Source organism: Aythya fuligula, chromosome 6 (genome assembly GCF_009819795.1).
Source record: "Aythya fuligula isolate bAytFul2 chromosome 6, bAytFul2.pri, whole genome shotgun sequence".
NCBI classification, from domain to species: Eukaryota; Metazoa; Chordata; class Aves; order Anseriformes; family Anatidae; genus Aythya; species Aythya fuligula.
In genome coordinates, this window is record NC_045564.1 from 39,304,152 (window position 1) to 39,323,527 (window position 19,376).

The window sequence follows — 19,376 nt, forward strand, 5'->3', positions numbered from 1 at the left end:
CTTTGATATTTCTTAACTTCTGGAAGAGACTAACTTTGCAAAATGAAGACTCAAAACTTCATAAATGTAGTGAAAATTTTAAGAAAACTTTATTTGAAAAACTGTGAATCTGAATGTTTGATTTCTTAAACAGAAATACTACAAAGTGAAATTATCAGTAACTTTTAAAAAAAATTGGTAATTTTTTGGCAGCTTCCACCAGTAAAGCCATTCTTTTCTTAGCATAAAGATTGAAATGACTTCTAGAGTAAAACAGAATTAAACTTCATTTCCCCTTGTTTCTGACACGAATATTTCTGTTAGCTACGTACAATTTCGTTTTAATAAATAACTTCAAAACTTAAGTGGTTTCACCATACTTTTGCTGAGTCTCCAGCCAGCGACTGATAGCCATTTTCAGTGTCCTATTTGGCGTAAGCATAAGAGAGTGAAGAGGAAGATTTGTCATGGGACTAGATCGTCTTTTATTACTGATCCAATTTTCCATTGCCTCCTTTTCATAGGAATAGCCATCTGCAAAGAATCGATCATCAAAAGTTTATATTACAGGTGCTTGGGTGCTGTGTTACACCATACATATTTTACATATTTAAGTAAGTGATGGAAGTGAACCAGGATGTCCAAACAGGAAAACTGACTTGTAGAACAATCATTTGGTTAAGTTTATTAAAGTAACACTTTTTATACAGCCGTACCTAGTTACTTGCAGGAAGTATAGGGTATGGATGGCACAGGACGCATGAAATACAGATAGCTCTCTTTTAGTTAGTGGTACCTGTATACTTATGTTTTGCTACTGTTGTAATTTCAGTTGGCATGGAGCTTTGTCTCACATCTACTATCAGCAGAGGCATGCCAGCAAGGTATTTGTACTCGGTCTCTATAGAGTTGATATTTATTTACTTATTTTACTATAGGCAGTCAGCTTTAAATATTACCTATTAAATCAACTTTTAAAATCCTAGCTGAAAACAACATGATTCTGTAAGTAATTCTAGAATAATAACCATTATTTTGTAGTGATAAGTTATATATACCTGTGAGGTTTTGATAACTGAAGAAAGCAAGACTTCCCAGCTGAATTATTCCCATCACTAATTACACCTTAAAATATGCTTTAGAAGTGCTTAACAAAGGTAATCACAAGGCTGTCAAAGGAATCATCAGAGCTCTTAGCCAAGTCCCCTGTGCCTGTAGCCTTTCATGTATAAAAAGCAGTGAAACAGTGACATTACTTAAAATAATAATTAAAAACAAATAAATAAGCTGTGCTTTACCAAATTGCATAAATGGCACAATGGTATTAAAATTACTGCACTCCTTTGGATAATAAAACTGTTAGATTTAATCACAATTTAAATATTTCCAATTAGCTGGCTCTAAAGCTATTGAGTAACTTTTTAACAAATGCTTTTCATTTAAGGAACCCTTTCAAGAAGAAAACAACAAAGCTGAAAGTGAGTAGAAACAGTTCAGTCTGAAATTGAAATCAGTTTCTGTCTATGCTTCTGCATAGCACCAAAATACATTCTGAAAGTATTAGAATTTATTTTCAGCTTACGTGATAGGTGATGTTAAATGAAAGCTCAGTACTATCTAATAACTAACCCAACCAAGGACTGCTGCTGCTGTGCAATGCTCAAGCGGTGAACACCAAGCATTAGCCCTCCACCAGACCTGAGCCCCACAGCCCTGAGCTGGGTCCCCACTTAGCCCTGGGCACCTGTCTGGCTTCAGGCCTTCAGCTTCTTCCTGTCAGTACCTAAACAAGCTGTAACTTACAGCTACGTGCTTACTCCCTTACAGAGTGGGGAGCTTACTCCCAGACACTAGGCTCCACCACAGTCTTTCCTTCCTTGTTACTGAATATGAACCACTTACCATGGAAAAATCTTATTTAGGCTGGTCAATTTGGTAAAGCACTATGCAGGTTGGAATTCTGCCTTTTATTTTCCTTTAAATTTTACATCGAGCAGAAGCATAAAAGAAGTGTTACTTAACTCTTAGCTTACTGAACTAAATAAAACTCCTAACTCACTGCACTTACTTTCTAATCTCAGAAATGGCTAAATTCCTCTAATTAATTTGAATCTGCAAATGTGCCCACATCTCTAAAGTCAGCTGTACTAGAAAAACTTCAGTTCGATAATGTAGGACCATGAAGCAGCTAGTGCATACAGACATTTCTAACACCAAATCCTATACTTTCCTTCACCTGCCATCTTGCCACAAAGTGTCATTGTTCCTGCTGCAAACTGGAACACTTCTGGAATTCCTCATTTTTTGACTGCCATAAAAGAGCAGTGTGAGGAACCCCCAGTATATGCCTGCTCTGTGTTCTAAAATGCACAGGAATACCACTTTTCAGGACAGCAGTGTAATACACAAATACTGAATAGCAGCAAGGTAATATTTATTAGTAACGTATTATAATGGATTACATACACTGTGAACATTTTATTTTGAAAGGGCGGGGATTTCTCTTAAAAATGCCTATTTGATTTTGTAATAAACCTACGAATAGTCACTGGCAGTGTTTTTCAGCTAAACTATCCTACTCTAAAATGATATAGCCTTATTTCAAAATGACAGAAGACTATCCTCCTACTGCTACTGCTTTGAGGCTCAAGTCCTAGTAAAAGCAATGCTTCTCACTCTAGTAATCAACAAACATTTTCGTGTTCTGAATGATTAGACTCTGACAAGTCTGGCCTGGTATCTCAAAGCTATGAAATTACTGTTTACAGATCATCAAAAATGTAATGATCTTTTGATGATACTCCTCTCCTTCACCCCAAGATTAGAACTACAAAACATTAGCTTTCCATAACTACATCACATGCTGCTTCTTGCAACTCTCACTCCAGAATCTTGTCACACCTAAACGAACCTCATTCTGTACAAACTTCTAAGTGCTATATACATGGTGTGCTAAGTTAGTAATGAGACAATTTGTTGTTGTTGTTTTTCCCCCCCATATGCACAATTGTGCATTTACCAAGATGACTCTGTAATTTGGCTTTTAACTACAAACTTGCAGAGGCACAAAAAGAAAGGACCATTAAAAAAAAATGTATACTGCTTCATCAGTAAAGTTGATACTACGGGAACTGCACACCACATTTTTTTCCTCCGTATTAGCGATGCAATTTTACCATTTACAACAGTCCTATTTTTGTTGCAATAGGTACTTAGACCAGTTTATCTTTCTACAACTGATCAGATAGGCCTATTTTTTTGTGTTCCCACATCCCTATTCATTTTGTTCAATATTTGTCAAAGACATACCTGCTGCAATGACAGGTTCCTTCATAAGCTCCCGAGTTATAGGACATAAGAACTCATCAGGGATAGCAACAGAAACAGAGACCATTTTCATCCTCAGTTCTTCAATTTTCTGAAGGATTTTACTGCGCAGGCCTAGAGACTCTGAAAAGTTGTATGTACATGAAGTGAAAACACTGCAATGTCAGGCAAAGAGGTCAGTTCTTGCACTTGGCGGCTGTTGTGCCACAGGAGACACAGCTCCTCCCCACCTCCCCATATGGGAAAGTCCGCAGACACCCAGGCACCCTACAACCAGCTTAACAGCAGCCTGCTGCTGGCTTGCAACAATTCTGTGGAGCAATGAAAACAAATGGTAGAACAAATGCAAATGCAACACTGCTGCAAAGCCACAGTTACCTGGCAGAACAGTATCTTCGCTGGTGCATAGTAGGATCACATATTCACCTTTATTGTAAGTGATAGCCATAAGTGCTGATTTATGAAATGAAAGCACGCAGCACCAAGAATAAAACCAAATATCAGCTGTAGGTGTTCCGTTCGTTATTTTCATAAACAGTTTAATTGTGTGTCTCCGAAATTACTCTTCTGACAACCCCTTTGTTCCCAGATATTCTGTCAGTCTCCTAGCTAAGCTTATTTCTGCTGCATGACAAGTATCGTACCCATTCACTGCTAAGCTGTCTTTCACCCACTGTACCATGCCAGAATGTGTTTACTTTCCAAAGGTACCAGATAAAAAACATCAACAAAACACCTTGCCTGAAGAAGAGTCCTGAAAAAGATTTGTAAAAAAAAAAAATAATACTAATAATCTTAAAATAACTTTTAATGTTACTTTTAGAAAAAAATCTTTTAGAATATCAACACAGCTTTAAAAGCTTATAACATTTAAACTGATATAAATATTGTTTTAAATTTAACACAAGTCATATAATGGAAAGATCCAAAATAAAAGTAGCCAGCACAGTGTAAAGAATGAATTGGAAGCCACAAATGACAGTCATCTCTCTGAATGTGCTGCACATCTACCTGATGTGCGACAAAACAACACTGTTGGTAAAGTGACTATGTTTGCAGGGATTAAAAAAATAATTACAGATTAAAAAAAATGAATACAATTAACATTACAGGAACTGATTGCATTTTTCCTGAGTTCACAAGACTGGTATGCTCTTGCAGTCAAGCTAAATGTAAGGACATACAATTTCAGAACAACTATGATCTATAGGATTTTCTTCAGCCTTCAGTTTAGCTTTTGTCATAAAAAATCATTTACATCACTCCATTTCAATACCCTAAACCTGCTGTACAACATTGTTGTCCTATGTCTTACAAAGGGACAACTGAAGAATGCCTGAGCTTGTTTGTTGAGATTTTTTTTAAATTACATTGCAGCTTTTTCCGTCTCTAATTTAAAAATACAACTAAAAGCACAATTACAGTTGTGCTGTGCTGCCTTGTTTTCTTTCAGACTGGTTAGTTCAAAGGCACTCATTTGTGAATGAGCAGACAGAACAAAGACACATCAGTGTCTCTAGTCAGCATCATCTTATTAGCCTCAGCTGGTGATTGGTGCCACAGAATTTTAAGCTACTCCAATGTTAAGGAACACATATACAGAAAGGTAGAGCTACATGTCTCTCATGGGTGGCGATTCATGACAGATTTCCAGAATCTATGTTGATTTCTCTAATTTAACAAGGCTAGTTGCACAGAAATACTATGATCAGATACATACCAACACCACGCACACACAAAACAATTAATAAAAGAGGGGAGCAGTCTGCCTATGAGGAAGAATGCTAACTTCTAAAAATAAAAATGTATTTTTAAAAATGTTTCTTGACTCATTCAGCCTTTTGCTATACTTGATTTCACTTTGGCAAACATGCCAACAGCAAATTTACACCTAAATCTAGCTATAGTGAATAGAGAACTTACATTTTGAAAGTTCCCGTGTAGTTCACCATACTGAAGTTTCTTATTTCAGAATATGGCACTTCCCTGTGATTCCTTCTAAGATTTAACTACAGTTTTGCAATAGTGACATCACAACATATTAAATAGAAGGATGCCTGATGAATTATAAAGTGTCTGAGCTTGGAAAGCTTTGCTCAATCCTTACTAAATGTGAACATCTAATGCTTTATCTCCATACTAAGTAAAAACTAAACATACCTTGTACTTTTCTATTATACTAACTGTACTCTGAAGAATTTCACTGTTAAAATCGAGGTAGTTGACCGCACAGTATTATAAACAGAGCACTTTTACCGACTGACCGTAAAAATTATGGAGAACCCTATTTACTAAAGTCAGAAGCATTAAGTGTGTACAAAACCTGAAATTACTTTCCCACAACTTGATATAGAGTCTAAAAATTAGAGACAAACGCAGGTAAGACCACTTAACATGGCATTGTTGGTGGATGTGCTTTTTTTTTTCTCTAGGAATAAGCAAACACAAAGAAAGAGTACTTTGAATAATGTGACATTTGGTTTGTTTTTGATTATCTACGGTAATAAAAAAAAAAAGCATTTCAGAGAAAACATACCCATGCATGGAACATGTAACTCTCTTTCACTCCATCATTTCATACATACTCACAAGATTACAAACTACTTGAATTTCCACATTCTTACCAATTTTTAATTCATTAGTCAGACTTTCCTTTGTAAGATGCAGGAGTTCTTTGCCATCAATGTTATTCCGTTTGAAAAGCCCAACAAGGTCTGTTAAGCCCTGTGCACAAAGCCAGGCTGAAACATCATCCTCTGACCAGTTCTGAACAGCCACCTCAGATTCATTTTCTACAGTATTTCCTTTGTAAAGGAAAGATAAAAGACAGTAAACAAAACACAACAACAACTAAAAAAACAGTGCTAGGAACTACGGCAGTAATGAACATTTTCCAAGTGCTCTCACTACTGAACATTCTCCAGCACTTGACAGAAGAGATGCTCAATAGACATTCTTTCAATGGGGGACAATCACTTGGTTTTATCTTCTTTGATTGACTTTCAAAGTTTAGAGGAGTGTGAACTCACATGTGCTTACATTTGTCGAAGTTGAACTAAAAATATTGAAAAGCATCAGCAAACACAGAAACCAAGTCTCATACCTCCTTATAGAAGCAGACCAAACCCCAGACAATTGTGTATTGAACAGAAATCTATGTATCTTTGCCCCGCATACTTCAGGTGCTCATCTATTTTGTAACATTAGTTAGTTATTGTGTTTTTTTTCATCTGTAACAACTGGCAAGCTGTACCTGTTGACAAGTATGCTTGCAATTAGCATATTTCCTCTTTAACTCACTGTCAATTATACTTGCCCAAAAAGTCTTTCAGTCTCTGTGAATAACACCCTTGTCTTAAATACTGTCATTTGAGAGAGTAAGAAATTGATAGTATCAGAAAAGATGAAGATAATATACTTCTAACAGATGAGAGGGAGAGAATATACCTTGTATATTAATAAGATCAATTCAGAGAAAAAATAGTGTGCCACATACTTCTGAGGTTACACACTAACTGCATGTAAGCAAAAGTGGGATCTTTGCATCTTCAGGAGATGTTCAACAATACTTTTCTTTAAGTTTAAAGAACAAATTAAAGATACGCCAAATCTAACAAATTAAAGATACTCCAAATACTAACCTGCACAGGGTTGCTTACTGTCAAATTGCCATATGTTCACAGTTTTATCCATTGAACCTGTGGCAAGTAAGGCAGTACATGGTGCAAAAACACAAGTTGTAACATATCTACAAATAAAAAACAAATGTGTGAAAATTAACATAAAATGATTTAATTTATTTTATTTATTAGTAGTAAAACAGAATAATCATACTGAATTCATACCTGGTATGCTGAGACAAAGTATGAAGTATATTTCCAGTATTCTGAAAAAAAAAAAAAAAAAAAAAAAAAGAATATCTGTGATTTAAAATCTTGAAGATCAAAAAAAAACCAACTCACTCATTTGTATATCTACTTTCAAATATTCCCAAAAGAAATATTATTCTTGTAATATGACACAAGTTACCTTCAGAGAAGTTATACAACCTTGCTAAAGCTGATTGGCAGCAAAGTCAGATAAGTAACTTGACTTTCCTGACTGAAGTCCCCTGTTCAATTCCCTGGAAAAAGGCCACCCTTCAAAAACCCTAATTGAAAAATTACATCAATAGAACAGAAAATGCAGAGCAGGCTGATGAAGCTTAAAGTTTGTTCATCCTTCATTCTCAGCAAAATTATTATTTTCAATATAATAAAGTACTAAATATAAATACCACTTACAGGTGAACTTCAAAGGATGTAATAACAGCATTACACAAAATACCTGAAGAGTGCATTTTTAAGAAAGGACATTAGTATTTAATGTATTTTTTCTTGAATTCCTTATCATGCTTCTGTTTTATGTGGGCTTTATATATAAATAATTAAAGGATTATAGTGATCACTATTCCTGATTTTAGGTCAAAAGGTACCATCATTCTTGGTTTGGATGAAATTTGAGATTAATGAACCCCCTTCTGCCTCAACATGAAGAACAAAAAAGCATGGAGTCCATTGAATAATATTGTCACTGTAGAGAAATAACATAATAAAACCCTCAAAGAGATATAAATAAATAATGAGAGAGAATGATCGATTCTCAAGATCTTCAAACTTACTTTTCTCAAAAACAAGCAAAAAAAAAAACAAACAACATAACAGACTAAATATTTTGGATTTATATAATTCCTATTCTTTAATATTCTTTATCTTGGTAAGTCATTGGAGAAACAGTGCGGATATTTCATCAACACACCAAAGAATGATCTTGCACTATGCTATACTTACAGTTTCATATATTATGACACACTTGTCCACAGACCTTCAAAAAAAAAAAACCAAACACATCGACATTACAGTGGTGCAGAGTCATAAAGAAACGAACTGCCTAATTAAGGAGGAAAAAAAAAACAAAATAAAAAACCTTTTCCACAAGTAAAATAAGAACAGAGCTCTTAACAGAAATTTACGGAAAGCTAAGCTACTTAAACCCTTTTCACCCATGTCCAGCTTAAGACAATGACACTGGTTAGCTACACCTACAGCATGATATAAAAATTAATACATACAACATAAAATTTCGCACTTCCATAAGAATTTCTGGTGCAGAGGGCTTGTACAAGGTTTATGTGAACTGGCCAACAATACTGTCTCTACAAACAAAATTATGTTTATATGTAAGATACAAATAGGCCTTTGCAAGAAGTATCTGTAATGCAGACATTCCTCTGCATCATGCACAGAATCTGGCTAACCATTACATACTCTCAGCACTTCTATTTAATTTTGAAACCTTTTCATTTCCAAATCAAACTAGAGGAAATACTGCAGTGTGATCCGTAAAATATAGTTACGCAATGCAATCAATCATAAAATATTTAATGAAATACAAATTGCATAGCTATTTGCCATGACAGCAATATTTACTTAAAGGCTGAATGGGGTAGATATTTCAGTTATGACAATGTAATCTACATGTAAAACAATAATCCACATATCTAATGGAAAATAAAATAACTTAAGGCCATAAACATTCAGAATGATCTTCAAATACTGAAAAAGACTCTATATTCTTTTTACGGCAGCAAAATGTCAAAGAAAGCTATTGTCTTCTGTGTTTTGCATAGTTTTCCGTTTATTTGCTGTTGCGGTCCTTTCTTTTTCCTTCACAAGACATCAGCTTCTATGTTTCAGTTTAAAATATCTTCATAAAATAAAGATGATTAAAATCTAGAGAAGAATCCTTTGATTTGTTAGATTAAGTTGCCAGTGGGACAGTTTAGAAGTGATCAAGCACTTTTCTTCATAGAGTGCAGAATAAAAGCATGTGGTCATTCATATTCATAGAACCATAAATGATGATATCTACCTCATTTAAAATTCCTTCTTTCAACAGCTTGATCCCTGAGGAAAACCACTAGCAACCAGCTGCCAGTTTCACTTTGCACTGCTCATCATCACAACTGTTTCAGCCTGACAGTCCAGTAACTTTTCCATTCATCCTACCATCCGCTTACCTGACCTACACTTCCACAGTCTGGATGTAAGACTTTGATGGGAGACCACGCCGAAGGGCTTGATAAAGCCAAGGCGTACAGCACAGCTGCTCTCTCCTTGGCCATGCAGCCGGTCACCTCATCGCAGACGGTGGTCAGATCAGTCAGGATCAGTTTGCCCTCGATCAGCTCCCGCTGCTTTTCCCAAGCATTTACACCTAGAAGCAGCTTCCAAGCCACTGCCAGGATTTGCTCCACAACCTCCCCGAAGACTGGAGTTAGGCTGACTGGCTTGTAGCTCTCTGGGTCCTCTGCCTTGTCCTCCTTAGAGGTGAGCATGACATTTTAATTTTTTAACTCATCAGGAATTTTCCCCTCACCTCCACCACCCTGGGTCTTTCAAACACAATAGCAACTGACCATGCAATGAGATTGGCAATTCCCTTATCACCCTCTAACAAAGACTAATAATCATATTAGTCTGTAGCTGATGATTCATGATTAATCTGGGTCTTAACCATTATTCTGTACAGGGCTGGCAGCAAAAAAACAGGTCTACAAATATCTTGATCATGCACTTTTTAGGGAAAAAGGCCTATGCTGCCATACTATGAATATGGATTGATTAATACCTTTTTAACAATGGCTAATTTGAATCAAATCTGTCAAAGACAAAAATTTCAAGGTATTTAAGTTTGCAAAAATTTCCCAAAAAATTTGAGTGAGAAGGAAAAGAAAAACCGTAAATGGTGTCCCAAAGACATGGTAAGGTTGCAGTGTAAATTCGTATTTTTTAATAGATGTTAGAGTATCCACATATAAGAAAAGCCACGTAAACACAGAAAAAATGAATTTCATTATAATACTCAGAGAACAGAGCTTACAACATCTTATATTTCAAACTCAATCACCCACAAGATGCAAACCAATTGGAAATACACCTCATTAGTTCTGGAGGTCAAAGAACGATGCCATAAGTACTGGAAATATATTTTGGAATCTGCAACACTTTTGAACTTTGTTTTACAATATTTAAGTGTTGACTGGACAGCCACCTACATGACATTTCAACAAGCACAAGATACTGCTTACCCTGAAACTAACATCTGTCCATCATAAGAAAACGCACAAGCCAGAACTGGGGCAGAATGTCCACTCAATGTACATTTGTATCTTAATTCAACACCTGAAAATACAAGAAGTAAATTATTACATATGGACATATATGACAAGGCATTAAAACAACATACTTTTAGGAGTGTAAAGTTGCCTCAAAAGATCTGACTCTGTGACATACTGCCTACAGAGAAGGGGATAAAGAATCACACGGAGAACTTAAGTTTATCCTCTCTGACCTCTTCACTCTGTAGTTTTACGATGTCTAACAGTATTTTAGATAATTGTGTATCCGTACATACAACATTCATCCTTACTGACTTCTATATAAAAGATATGACAAGAAATTCCCACTGGAGATGGTTTTGCCCATATGCTTGGTCTCTATGTAAGTCATACATTTGCATTGCAGTTTCAGAAGAGCCAACACCATTTTCATTCCTTCAGTTCTTGCTCAAAACACCAAGATGTACTGAAAAATGAAATGAAACCTTTCTGTGGCCTGGCAGATTAAGAGGTTTCAAACTCCCAACCTGCCTGGTGGTCACAGTAGAAATTATACTGGTTACCAAAGGTGACAATACCAACTAAAACCGAACATTTATCAAGATGTTAAGGTTGAGAGGATTGGAGTTTTTTTTTTTAACCTTTACTTTTACAATTATTGCTAGATTACTAAATAAAAAGCTATAGGGCCCAATCTCACAAACCACAGCATTCATTAGCTGCTTTCCAGCAAAACAAACCAAAAGAATACTTTCAATGTGTGGTTAGTTTGGCTGTGAATCCATGGTAGCAGTATAAATTTGATCTTACGTGCAAATTGTCACTAAAGAGTTAAGACATTTGATTATGAAAAAAAAAAAAAAAAAAAAAAGTCCAATACAAACCTAAGGAGTCTGCAAACAAAATAAGCCAGACTTTGACCTTATTATCTTGACCACAAGAAGCCATCTGGAAGCATCTGGATCCATGTTCACCATCTGATAAAATTCAGATATGTTAATGGGAATCAGAAGCAACAAAAATTGAAGTGTATCAGTAAATTACACCAGCATTCATACACAATTTGGTAGATCTCCTTAATCTCAGTACTACTTTAAAAAGTGTTGATAAAAATAAATGCAGAGGTTCTAAAAACATTTGCAAGTAAGAAACAGGTATCACTGCTACACTGTTTCCTGAACAGGTAGATAAAACCCAGAACTGCACTACTGTCCTATTTCACATGTTCTGGATGGTGTGTGTGTTTGGTTCCTCTGTCTGCTGTTTCATTTTTTATAAACTGTTTCATGACTGCAATCTAGCTAACCACTCTTGAGAAATACTTGCATTAGTTTGATGATGAGATGAAATACAACAGTACCGATAGTTTCATAGCTTTCCCCTCTCTATTCAATGGATATGAACATTTCTGAATTATCATCAAGTTCCATTCTAAAGGTGTTGTTTCTGTCTGTTAACGTTTTTTTTCTTTTATTCTTAGCCCAATTCTTTCTGCTTTTCTACTCCAGTGAGCTGGCATACCAGCCTGACACAAATCACCACAACATTCCTTCAACGGTGTTACCTCTGCCAGTAGCAGTCTTAAAACTCCTACGAGAATCACCAGGTTTAACGCTGAAAATCAGAAAACTCTAACAGATGCTAACATAATAATGTAAGTATAAGTACCTTAAATAAGTGCTCATCTTTCCAGCTTTGTAGTTACTGCAAATGTCAAAATTGTTACAGTCAAGCATCTAACAAAATTACCCCTGAGATTTCATCTCTGTTTTCCACCACATAAAGTGTAGTTTCAGTTTCATCTGGTTATCAGAAGAAAATTCTCTTATACATGCTTGCAGTTCACAGGAATGATCAGAGCTACTTCAGCTGTGGCAAATCTTAGGGCTGGCTTCAAATCTGTCAAACATCAAAATGCCTCATTTCTGCTAGGATTTTACAGTGCAAGAGCTTGTTCATACTCAGATGCATAGCATGCCTTAGCTATCATACTGTAAAAGCACATTTCTTGGTAAAATGGACACAATGAGAATTCTGTCACAATGCACAGAGTTGGACACATTTTACACATTGCCAAGTTGTTAGTAGGGTATTACAGTGCTGTACATGCAGAGTTCTTTGAATAACTTAGAAGAGGAATATACTGTCTTCCACTAAGGTACACTAAAAAATTTTAGCAAGATCTTTTTTTTTTTTTTTTTTTTCAACCCAGAATCATTAGGCAATTTCATTGAAGTTTGCTCATTCAGGAGGAGGGCAGCACTGATGCTCTGGATACAGACACTCTGGCTCCAATTTTGCTCCAAATTAAGCATGTAAAGAGAGTCTCAATCTGAAGTCACATTTTATTGTGCTGGATAAGCACTACTTGTATTGTACAATGCATTCAATCTGCCAGTAGTCCCAGAAGTTTCACTCCTTGATGATTAAACAATACCAAAAAAAAAGTTGTTTTTCAACAACATATGGTTTAAATTAAACTAAAAATGATTATGCTTTCTTCTCTATTTCTCTCTATCTTGGTGCATATAGGCTGAAGCATGAAGGGCCAGTGACGTATTTTTTTAAGCCCCCAAAATAATTTCACCAGGAAATGGAGCACTGGAAATTACACTATGATCTGTTTAATTGTTTTCCTTTGTTCTCAGATACAACTCTTAGTCCACAATGAAAGATTTTTGGTAGTGTTTTCACCAGGAAAGATGGAGACATTATTTCAATATTAAATGTTTCTGTCCTGTCTTCTTCCTACTGCTTCTCCTGCCTTCTCCCTGCTATGTACTATTTTGCTATTGCTGTGTTTAGTGCTTAAATATACAGTGTCTGCTCGGTTGTAACTCTCAGAACCTTTGAAAGAGCAGCTCACCTGTACTCTGTAAACAGAAGTCTACGTACCTTTACACAGACCACTTTGTAAGCAAGTAAAGTGATAATTGTTATCAGGCACTCCATCTTCGAACACCTTTGTCAGCCCTGATAGCTAGGCTTCTCTTACAGACGTTGCCCAAACATTTTTCAAAACTCTGATAGCATAATTAGCTAGTGAAAGCTAACATAAGCAAGCTAATCACTTGTTTGTTGACCTAGTATATCCCTTGTCATCAGCCTCACAACTACTTTTACTTAAGAGTACTTGGAATATTGTGAAACATCAGCTCCTCCCAATGTCATCTGTTATCTCAAGCACTAATAAAAATAAGAACTAGAGAGAATCACTCTTTCTTTCCCATGTTCCTCCCCTGAAGAGTCAAGTGACTAACCAGAAATTGGATGTGAAGAAATATCACAGCAGGTAACACCAAGATCATGTGCTTTTTCATTATATAGGCATCTCATTGTATCATCCCAAATGGTTATATCACCCCATGATGATCCAGTGACAAAGCAATTTCCATTTGGAGAAAACGCACAAGCCACCAAAGAACCATCTTTAACACTCCCAGATCTGAAATGCAAGAGTATACGGTATTTGAGTTTAGAAGAAGTAACGCTCTGAAGAACTGATCTCTAAAATGTGAACTGATGCAATACACCAAACTGTTCTAAGCCCTGCATTTTGGAACTTGGTAACAGAGGGCAGAGAAACTATCTCCAGCTGTGCAATGAGATGCACAATAAGGAGAGCTGAAGGAATCAGGGCCTGCTCTTTGACTACAGAAGGAAAAACATGAGATGACACTCCAAGGTAAAATCATTTTAGTTGAGCGATAAAATGAGCTTCAAACTAAAGACAATTATAATGGACTTACCACTTGATAGGCAAAATACACTATTAAAAATCTATGGCAGAATAAATTTTCAAAGTCAATGATAAATACACAACAGTCATAATATGTACTCACATCTGTGAAAACATGGGGGAAACAACTCCCACAATTCCTCTGTTGTTTTTAAAGCCAAAACAGAAAACCTACTAACATTTATGATAAGCTGTAGCTGAGTAGAATACTTTGTGATTTATGATATAGGGTTAATTCAAATCACTCATAGACAAGAGAAGGTAAATTTTAAAATTATGATTTCCATACTTTAACTAAGTCAGCCAAAGTACTTTTAAAAATTGATCATATATTAAAATTCCTAGCAGATACGCAAATGTCTCAGGACGGAAGCAGGGTCAATCTAACATCCTCTGGGTTATCGGACACTAATGTCAAGCCAATTGAAAGTGTCCCTCTCCTTTTAACAGATACTAGATCAGGCCCAGTGTGCATAACAATCTTTAAGCCTAGGAAAAAAGTCACAGACATAAGCAACAGTCATACAGTAAGAAATCTCAGTCCTATTTACTCTGTCATGGTATTTTGTGGAATACCTACACATTCTCTTTTGCTGATAGAAATTTTATTTACTGCCAGAGGTGTCAAACTTAATGCTACAGAAGACAAGTCCATAAACTTGCCTGAGGTCCTCTCTAACCAGACCTAGGACAACCAAAAAATTATTGACTCCCTTAATTCGATCATTAAGCATACTAGCAAATACACTACTCTGCTTGCCCTTTTCATATATACAATTCTGTTTCCTTAGCCCAGATTTTAAAACTTTCATTCTTCCACACAGAAAAAGCTACAGATGCCACTCTGAAAACTTAACAGTAAGATGAAGAGCACTATACAAATGTATATGCTTTTATGACTTTCAGGTCAGATATCAGTATTCTAGCTACTGAACAGGAAATGGCAAACACTTTAAGAAACATACATAAACTAATTTGCTTTGAGTTTGTTCACACCCTTCATAAAGATGCTTTAACTTGCCATTTTCTTCACAATTTGGAGAGGCAATTACAACTGTCCAGCTAATAAGGACTAACTGGTTATCTTGTAATTACCATCCATATATTTAGTAAAATGACACCATAGTGTGGTAAAAGGCTCTCATTTAGCATCAACACATTCAAATGTTGCAAAAGAAGCAGAGGATCACAGAGTGACATCTGATGGGTAACTAAAACCCTTGATGTAATTTTTAAGCACACTGATAATTTCTAAGTAATATTGATCTCAGCTTTAAGAGAAAAAGCATGGCAGGTATACCTGCAATTACAAATGTGAATAATCATTCACGGAATTTATCAACTGAATATATATATATACGTATATATATGTGTGTATATATATATATGTGTGTGTATATATGTGTGTATATATATATATATATACACACACATCCCCAAAATATATACAATTAAGACTAAGTTGACCACTGTTGGCATGTTAGCACTTTGAAATAAACTTTGAAAAGTAAAAGTGAGGTGAACAGGAAAGCAATGTTCACGTTCTTTTTTGTTCTCTTACAATGTAAATACCAAATCAGAATAATTTAAGCTCAAAACAACAATATAGTTTCTACATTGTTACTAAACATCAACAAAATAATATAACAACAATAAAATAATAACATAATTAATTCAAGCTTCTTGAGTTTGCATTGTTCAACTTAAAAAAAAAAAAACAACACAAACAAAACTTGGCACTTCTATTTATGTTCTTTTGGTCTTCAACATCCTATTCCCTTTTCTTTGTCACATAAATCATAGGTGTAAAGTCTGCAAGTCTGTGCACATCACACATACTACTAAAAGAATAGCACATAATATATTATATTTCTGTCATTGAAATAAAGGTTGTGAAAAGATATTTGGCACTGACCTGTACAGTTTCAGTGACTGCACGTTCCAAAGAACTACACTCCCATCCGCGGCACCTGACACCAGATACGTGGACTCTGGGGAAAATCGGCAGACTCTAACTGGACTGCCACTGGGCTGCCCAAGCACTGCCAGCACCTGACCATCACGAGTGTCCCAAACCATGGTAGTACCATCCGTTGAACATGAAGCTAAAAGGTGTCCCAATGGAGAGAAGCAGCAGCAGTGGACAGCATATGTATGACCTTTCAAAGGTGAGTATGAAAGCTCAGTAAAGTCACTTAAAGAATAAATACGAACTGTTTTGTCCAAGGAACAAGTAGCCAAGAGCGATGGTGAGAAAGCACAGCAGTTGACATCATCACTGTGATCTGCTAAAGTGTGAATTAATGTTGCCATTTTATCTACTTTCAAAGAAAAGAATCTGGAAAAAAAAGTTAAAACAGTTAGTCTCTCCTATTTCATACATCATATATGCTACCTTAAACAAGATACTTTCTCCAGGAAAAAACAGATGTTTTGCAGAGACTAATTTTTCATTTAAGCATTGCTTTTCTCTTTAACTTAAAGCACAGAATATCCACAGCAACAAGATGAGGAGTTTGTGAATCAGTTAGAATTAACATATATGAACTTTTATTTAAGTCAATTTGCAATTTTGAAATAAAACGTGCAAGCTCACATAATAACTATCTAGTCCAGGGGCGCTGGCGATAGAGCTTATTCCAGAACTTTTATTTATGTTAATATGTTAGCTGTTCAAATTTGTTAGCTGTTGCATCTACACGAGACACAACGAAGTAAGCATTTTATGAATTAGGCAATGAATTTTATGAATTAGGCAATGAAGTAGCCTTTTTAGAGGCCAGTCACCAAGCAAAAAATTTATAAACCACTTGCTACAAACAAATATATCTTTCTACATAGGATTGGGACATATATATGATCTTGTGAGCAACATCTCAAATAATTTTCTTCAGACAGGATCTTCTATGAAGCTATTCTATTTGCAATTTCAGTGGCGGGCGTCCTGTCCATCAGGAGCGCATTTTAGTAAACAAATCATAACCTTTTATTTCTTATTACCTGACGCCTCATCACCTCCCCTGTTTCTTCACTGGCTGAGGACTACAGGTTCACAAGGTACTCGACACTCCTCTATACCACATATGTACAATTTTTCTTTTTTTTTCAACCCTTTAATTTCTCCTTTCTTATGTCTTGAGAACTTATGATCTTTGTTTTACTATTCTCACACTGCTCATCTTGTTTTTCTCAAGCTTCTACCTTATTTTGGAACATTGAGGCCTTCCACTGTCCACTTACCTACTTAGCGTTTCTCCTTATTATGACTACACAATGACCTTAGAATACAGAAAAGTAATTTACTGCAAAAACACAACTTTGTTTCTCACAATCTGAATAAAAATAATAATAATAATAAAATCCTACCAAGCTAGGACAAAACAGCTGAAAGGTGTCTTTGTATTTGTTTTCAAACAACCCTCCCTGAGTTGTAACTGGATGTGTTGTGGACTATTTCTAAGCCACCCGCATTAACATACTATTTCATGAAAGCAGCAGCAACTTGTCCAATCATACCTCTAAACCTGACTCCGCTAGAGCTGTGTGTGTGAAACAGACTGCTAGAGCTCCAGCTGGGCGCAGGCCACGGATGTGTACTAGGACTGAAACACAAATCATCAAGAATTACATTTGGTCTTTACTTCCAAAGATTGGCATATATTTTAAACTAACAGCTATGGGAAGCAAGCACAACCAAAGAATAAAAGCTAAACTGAGACAGTCTGTCGACCCGACAGCTACTGATTTGCTGGGAAAGAGCCGCTGCATCTTCTCTTCGATCATATTCCCTACTCTTGCAAAATCAAGCAGTTACCTGTACTAGTACTGTCCAGGTCGCACTTTTTCTTCCCAGACGGATCTGGGTTAGGTGCCTAACCGTGAGATATAGATTAGACGGAGTACAAGGCAATTTACTTCCTCGTTCGTGCAGTCTCCAAATCTTAGAAAGCACATTTAAGCCCTCGCTCAGCGCTGCTGCACCCCTGCTTCCAGAGGAACCGCTGCAGGTGTTGTTAAGCGGACTAAACAGCGGCAAATCGTCTCCTCCCGCTAGGAGCAGCTGAGGAGCCTCGCTGCTGCTAGACCTCAGGGCCTCGCCGCAGCACCCCCGCGCAGCAAGGACAGGGCGCAGGAGGTTCCCGCACCGAGGGCGCGTTGCGGCCCGCTGTCCCCGCGCACAGCGCTGCGGAATCGCCTCCCCTGGCAGCCGCCACTTCCTCCGTAGCTCGCGAGCCACCCGCTGTCGCTTACAGACAAAGCTGCGGCGCTTTCGGGCGCTACCGACAGCCCGCGCCTCACCTTGCGCCCTGCCGACGGCTTTCGGAGAGCGCTCGGGGGAGGCCCTCGCTCGGCGGCCCGGCCGCAGGGCCCCGCCTCGCCAGCCGCCGCCGGGCACCGCAGTGCCGCGGGACGGCGGAAACAGGCCGCACGGCCGCGCCCCGCCCCGCCCCGCCCCGCCAGCCCCGGGCGAGCGCCCCCGCGGCAGGAGGGCTCGCCCCGCCCTCCCCGGAGCGCCCACCGCCTCACGGCGGGACCACTGCGCGCGCGCATCCCGCGCCGCCTGGCTCGCCGCGTCGCAGCCCGGGCTGCCGCACTGGCTGGGGCCGCCGCCGCCGCCCCCGCACTGAAGCGACGTCGGCGCCGGCGTTTGGCCGCTTCTTGTTTTTCCCCCCGCCACTTCGCCGGCAACGCTTCCCCAAACGCCTTCGTTTCCCGGTGCGGTAGCGTGCATCCCCGTAATGCTGCAGTCTCCTTCCTCGTCGGCGAAAGATCGTTGCGGTGCGGCCACACAGGCGCCCCCGTTGCGAGGCGGCGGGCGGGAGCAGCGCGGTAGGGCCGGCGCGAGGCGGGCTGCACGAGGAGCCCGAGGCGCTCCCCGCTGCCGCCGAGCCGTCGCCACCGTTCCCTTCAGCTCCTGGCGGCTTCCACTGAAAGAGCGGTCCGTAATTAAGAGCTGGGAGACTCATTCGAAACTGTTCGCTCGGTAACAAATGGCGAATCAACAGCATGCACAGAAGCGTAGCTTCTATAACCCGTGGTTATTTCGGACAATACAGTCAACAGAAATGTGCGTGATAAAAGGTAGTCGTTTTTCTAAGTGTACATGTAAAAAAAAGCTTGCATTGTTAGATCTACCTTGAACTCAGAACTACGAAGAGTTGTGCAAAATCA

The 19,376-nt window shown here is 37.9% G+C and overlaps 1 protein-coding gene across 3 annotated transcripts; it reads right to left on the reverse strand.

Moving 5' to 3' along the window:
* Positions 1-65: 65 nt before the first annotated feature.
* On the reverse strand, positions 66-18,597 carry WDSUB1 (WD repeat, sterile alpha motif and U-box domain containing 1). 3 transcript variants are annotated; one of them, XM_032189932.1, is made up of 11 exons: positions 18,504-18,597; positions 16,120-16,542; positions 13,726-13,910; positions 11,350-11,442; positions 10,436-10,529; positions 8,136-8,169; positions 7,152-7,192; positions 6,948-7,054; positions 5,931-6,110; positions 3,289-3,429; positions 66-513 (listed from the first exon to the last, which is right to left on the reverse strand). In XM_032189932.1, the coding sequence occupies exons 2-11, from the start codon at positions 16,515-16,517 to the stop codon at positions 341-343; spliced, it is 1,446 nt and encodes a 481-aa protein (XP_032045823.1). In that variant the 5' UTR covers positions 16,518-16,542; positions 18,504-18,597; the 3' UTR covers positions 66-340. The 3 variants fall into 3 exon arrangements, with proteins under 3 accessions (XP_032045823.1, XP_032045824.1, XP_032045825.1); XM_032189933.1 differs by lacking the exon at positions 18,504-18,597 and adding an exon at positions 18,019-18,236; XM_032189934.1 differs by lacking the exon at positions 18,504-18,597 and adding an exon at positions 17,721-18,236.
* Positions 18,598-19,376: the final 779 nt, after the last annotated feature.